This window comes from Tupaia chinensis, unplaced genomic scaffold (genome assembly GCF_000334495.1).
Source record: "Tupaia chinensis unplaced genomic scaffold, TupChi_1.0 Scaffold000581_1, whole genome shotgun sequence".
Lineage (NCBI taxonomy): Eukaryota > Metazoa > Chordata > Mammalia > Scandentia > Tupaiidae > Tupaia > Tupaia belangeri.
The window spans coordinates 1,383,359-1,388,131 of NW_006160097.1; the positions used below are offsets into that span (position 1 = coordinate 1,383,359).

Sequence of the window (4,773 nt, forward strand, 5' to 3'; positions counted from 1 at the left end):
CTCTCTTTCTTTCTTTTTAATTTGACCAGAGAAGGACAGAGAGAAAGAAGGAAAGTGAGAGAGCAAGTCGCCAGGTCTGGGACTTGAACTGCAATCGGCCATGTAAGAGTCCAGCACCCTTAACCACCACTCACCTGCCGGCCCCCTGCCCCCGCCCCACACACACTTTCTAAGGACCTTCCTAAGAAGATCCTCATCAAGAACAAAATTAGCAGGCACCTTATCCTGAACTTTCTAGCTTCCAGAGCTGTGACTAATAAATTTCTGTTAAGTTATCCAGTCTATGCTATATTGTTAAAACTGCTCCAATAAACCCTCAAATCCTAGTGTCTTACAATAACGACTTACTTTCATTTTCATTTACAAGTTGACTACTCCATGGTCTTTTCAATCTGAGGCTAAAATGAGTAGTTCTCCCCCTGTCAATTTTTGTCTCATAACAGAGTAGAGGAACCACAAAATGGTTCAGAAGTAGCAGATGTCTTCCCTCTTCACTTATGATTTGCCACAGCAAGTCATATGGTCAATCTTAAGTCAATGGGCCAGAAAAACTAATTCTGAGTTAGTGAATGATAGAGACAGTAACTTTCCCTCACTGTTAAGCTTTAAAAGCAGAAGTAGGCTTTATTCCTTTCTAGCTCTCAAGTTTCTGGATTTAATTCCCTTTCACTTTTACCATTTTATAATTCGATTCTTCATCTTTCCAGCCTCTAAAATCAATGTCATAGGTACTCACAGCCCAGTATATGCCAAAGGCATTAGGTATTCATCACAGTAACATTTCATTTCCAGCTCACATGACCTCATATTGGTCATATGTGTTACACTGTAGTGCACTGATAACTGGATTCATTATAAGACTATCTGATGAGCTTTCTCAAATACGCATACCCAGAAATTCCAATGTGCTCTATGATGGGAGGACGACCTGTTTTGGTAATTGTTCAAGTTTTTCGGATATAGAATCATTTTCTCAACAATAGATTTATACTCTTAAGACAGAAAAATAAATTTTTATTCTGAGGCAAAATAAAACTCATGGATGAGGTGACTTGTTTCAGCTAGCCAATATATTTTTTTACTTCTTTTTTTTTTTGGAGAGGTTTTTTTTTTTTTTTTGCTATAGGGCACGTGCGCTCACCAGACAGACAGAGAGACAGAGAGAAAGCGAGAAATCATCCCCCAGAGAGGATGGCCACGCCGCAATCCATTTTCCTCCATTCTCCTCTCGGGATCTTGGACACACACGCACGCATGCCCAGCATGAGCTTCAAGCCACTGGCTCCAGGATGCGAACCACGGTCGACTACGTGGGAGTCCAGCAACATAGCCATTACACTAACTGCTGGTTTCAGCCAATATATTTTTATCTGCTTCCTACAGGAAGAACTGTTTAGGGATTTAGAAGCCAAATTATAATCAAAGTTAAGTAGAAAGCTTGAAATCTGCAAAGTGACCTTATAAGCTGTGTCAGTAATAATGGCATTGATCTCCATCATGGAGGTATATTAGCTTAGAGGTCCAGGTCACACATTGGTTAGGGCACCTCTTAATGAGACTGCTAAAGTAAATTGTCAGTCACTCTGTTTTAATGAAGCAACTGGGTTTAGTGGAAAGTACATGAATGAATTATATACTTTAAATTGGTGTATGAAATGATATGTGTTATACCTCAATGAAGCTAACTTTGTTTTTGACATTGTGATGGTCTGTCTTTATATGCAAAATTTTTACACATACAGTATGTTTGGAGAATTAATAAATGTTCTGTCCATTAAATCATTCTTTGGAAGAAAAGTTCACAAACCACTGTTCAGGAAAGACGTTAAAATTTATCTAGAAGATTCATGGTAAACTTTAAGTTTCAGCTAATTTTCATTTCTAGCTGCTGACCCTCGCCGATATTTCAACCATACCAATAAGAAAGAACAGCAACCAAATCAACCAATAAATTAGTGTTATTCAAAGTGTCGTTCATAGGCTAGAAGCATCAGCATCATCCAAAATTTTGTTAGAAATATAAATTCTTAGTCCCTACACAAACTAATTGAATCAGAATCTTTGGGGGTGAAACTGAAGAATACATATGTTTAACAAGTTCTATTAATACCATAGTGTCAGTATCTAAGAACTAAAAAAATGATAAATAGTAGTTATGTCTTTCCTTTTTTATCTCTTACTTCAAATCAGTATAATTCAAACATATCTTAATTTCACATCTAGAGTCGAAAGACTAGCAATAAAGTCCCTAGAGAAAAGTACTTATTAGAGAAGAAAAAGGTGTCATTTTAATGTTTTACAGAGCAATCTAGCAACTCTTTAAAGTTTCATTATAAGGGGATTTTACTTGTACATCCAATTTCAGGAAAACTACCCTGTGACATAATGAATTAAGATATACTTTCCAGCAATTTTGAAGCAACTTTGCAGCTTACCTTGTACTGATCATTGGGACCCAGTTTGTTCCAGGGTTCAGGGTTATTCTTTCTGTCCCAACTAGAAGAAATTTAAAAGTGTTCTGACTTATTAAATTAATTATTTCGAATGCGTCACTATCATTTTCTGTTAGGTGGAATGTGGTGTTATTTTCATTATAAAATTGAAAAAGAAATAGGTTTTATAATAAAGCAATCACATGTAATCAATTAGAAAAAGTAATACACAGCAAAGTACATAGAATGGTGATGATTCCAACTTTTTTTGCCTACTCTTTCCTAACTATAAAAAGGAACATTACCTACTTGGGAAAAAGGGGCCAAAAACATTTACAGGTGCCAAAAATCATAATTACTTTATTAAAAACATTATCATCTCAACTCATAAACACTTTAAAAATCAGTATTGTCAGTTCTACTTTACTAATGAGAAAAAGAGACTCAGGGAAATTACATTTTCATGAGTCAAGAAAAGTTAGTAACAATTGAGTAGGAATCTGAACTTAACTATGACTATAGAAGTCTGGTTCTTTCCACCACTTAATGTTACTTCCCTGGAAAGACTCTGACTCCCAAAACAACTTGATAACCATTTTAGTTTTAAATACTTTTAAGTACTTACGAGACATCAGGATTGAACACTGCCAAACGCATGAGATACAGTGCTGCTCCAGTACCTCCAGCTCCAATAAATATAAACAGGGGAATCAACTAGAACAAAACACAAAGCAGACAGTTGACAGTCATCTGGCCAAAGAAAGGGATATAGCTATTTCTAAACATTGACTTTCAAGTCTCAAACTGCTATTTTGCTATCTTGTCTTAGAAATGTGAATAAAGGTAAATCTTACTTTGAAGTGAGACTTCTTAGAACTGTGTTTGCAAACGATGTGAAGATGACTCTAACTATCCGATTTTTAAATGTGGAGCAAATTACGCACAAATTTCTAAATTTCCAAGAGTATTAAGTTTTTCTCTATATTTATACAGCATCCCCATTAAGTTTCCCAGCTTCATCTCCAAGCGTGAAAAATAAGCCCTTTTGCAGATTATTTAAATGTACCTCCATACATTTGTAAGAAAGACAAAAATCTCTGTGAAATAAGGAGTTTAAAATAAGCAAGCAGAAACATATCTACTACAAATATCAGCTTTAGGCATAATCTCTCAAAACGTATAGACTGCATGTATGTAGGTAACTGAGTTTAGAGTAACTGTTAGACCACATAATACTTAGGTCCACAGCACGTTGTTGTGTTTGAGGAAAAGACACACAAATGAACTTAAATACAATTAAATTCTGAACTACAAATACTCAAATTGTCAGGGCTTCCAAAGTGAGGATTCTAAAATCATGGATCCCTCATATACGTCACTAGGCCTGGTGGTGCAATGCGGCGTGTACAACACCCTCAAGAGGCAGCATGACAAACAGGGATCCGACCTTTACTACTTACTAGTTTTTAATTCACACGGAGCACATCTCTCTCTCTCTACCGCCAACCAGCTTGTTCCAACATTCACTTTTTCCTCGCAGGAGTCCCTTATCCTATTCCTGCGAGCCAAAACCCCATAACGCATGGAGAAGGTCGTAACTCAATGACCTGGAGGAGCTAGGACTACAAACAAGACGAAGCCCCGAGGAGCGGTAAGCGACTGAGAAAGGAAGACGCTCCCAGAGGATGAGGGCACCGACACTCCGACAAGACGGACAAGAGAGGGGTCACGAACTTACACTCGGATGCTTCTTGGCCTGACCCAGGATCTGGCGGAGCATGTTTACGGTGGAGGACTCGGGTCCGAAAGCACTAAACAAGTCTGCCAGGCCACAGACCAAAAACTCTCCTCACAGAGGTTGAGCGGACGCCCAAAGTCACACAAGACCTCCTACCTGAAGGACCCCTGGCTCGGAGGGCACCCTGCGGCAGCACGGCCCGGAAGTGGCTGTCCTTAACAGTGCCTGCTTTGATCCGGCTCCGCATGCGTCCACCCTAACCTGGCCCGACCATCACCATTCCGTTCCAAAGAGAATCATCCTGTATTCCTGTGCTAGGTATATTTTTAAACAATTTTTTTCCCATCGTCGAAACTAGTATACTTCGATTGACCAGACAGGCACTTCCTCGGGAAGCCACGTGTTGAGAAATGGGGTCGACAGGAGGGAGCACGGGCCGCGCGCACCACGAGTGGGGCCTTTGAACGCGGCGCCTGACAGCCGGGGCCGCGCGCCGAGGCGCTGGGGGCGCGCGTGCCGAGCGCGCGCCGACTGGCCCTGACAGCCGCAGAGGGAGCTGCGCGGCGCCTGTGGCTGGCGCCTGGCCGGGGCCCGGGGGGGAGG

At 40.3% G+C, this 4,773-nt stretch overlaps 1 protein-coding gene and 1 pseudogene across 1 annotated transcript in view; both read right to left on the minus strand.

The window, feature by feature from the left end:
• Positions 1-4,330, minus strand: part of LOC102500765 (cytochrome c oxidase subunit NDUFA4) — a 7,729-nt gene extending 3,399 nt beyond the window's left edge. The window contains exons 1-3 of the mRNA XM_006158363.3: positions 4,171-4,330; positions 3,058-3,146; positions 2,436-2,496 (exon numbers count right to left, since the gene is read on the minus strand). Coding sequence (XP_006158425.1) covers positions 2,436-2,496; positions 3,058-3,146; positions 4,171-4,212 — 192 coding nt within the window. The 5' untranslated portion in view covers positions 4,213-4,330. The remainder of the gene's footprint in view (positions 1-2,435; positions 2,497-3,057; positions 3,147-4,170) is intronic.
• Positions 4,331-4,496: 166 nt separating this feature from the next.
• The window catches only part of LOC102502439 (pre-mRNA-splicing factor SPF27 pseudogene), a 2,728-nt pseudogene continuing 2,451 nt past the window's right edge, over positions 4,497-4,773 (minus strand).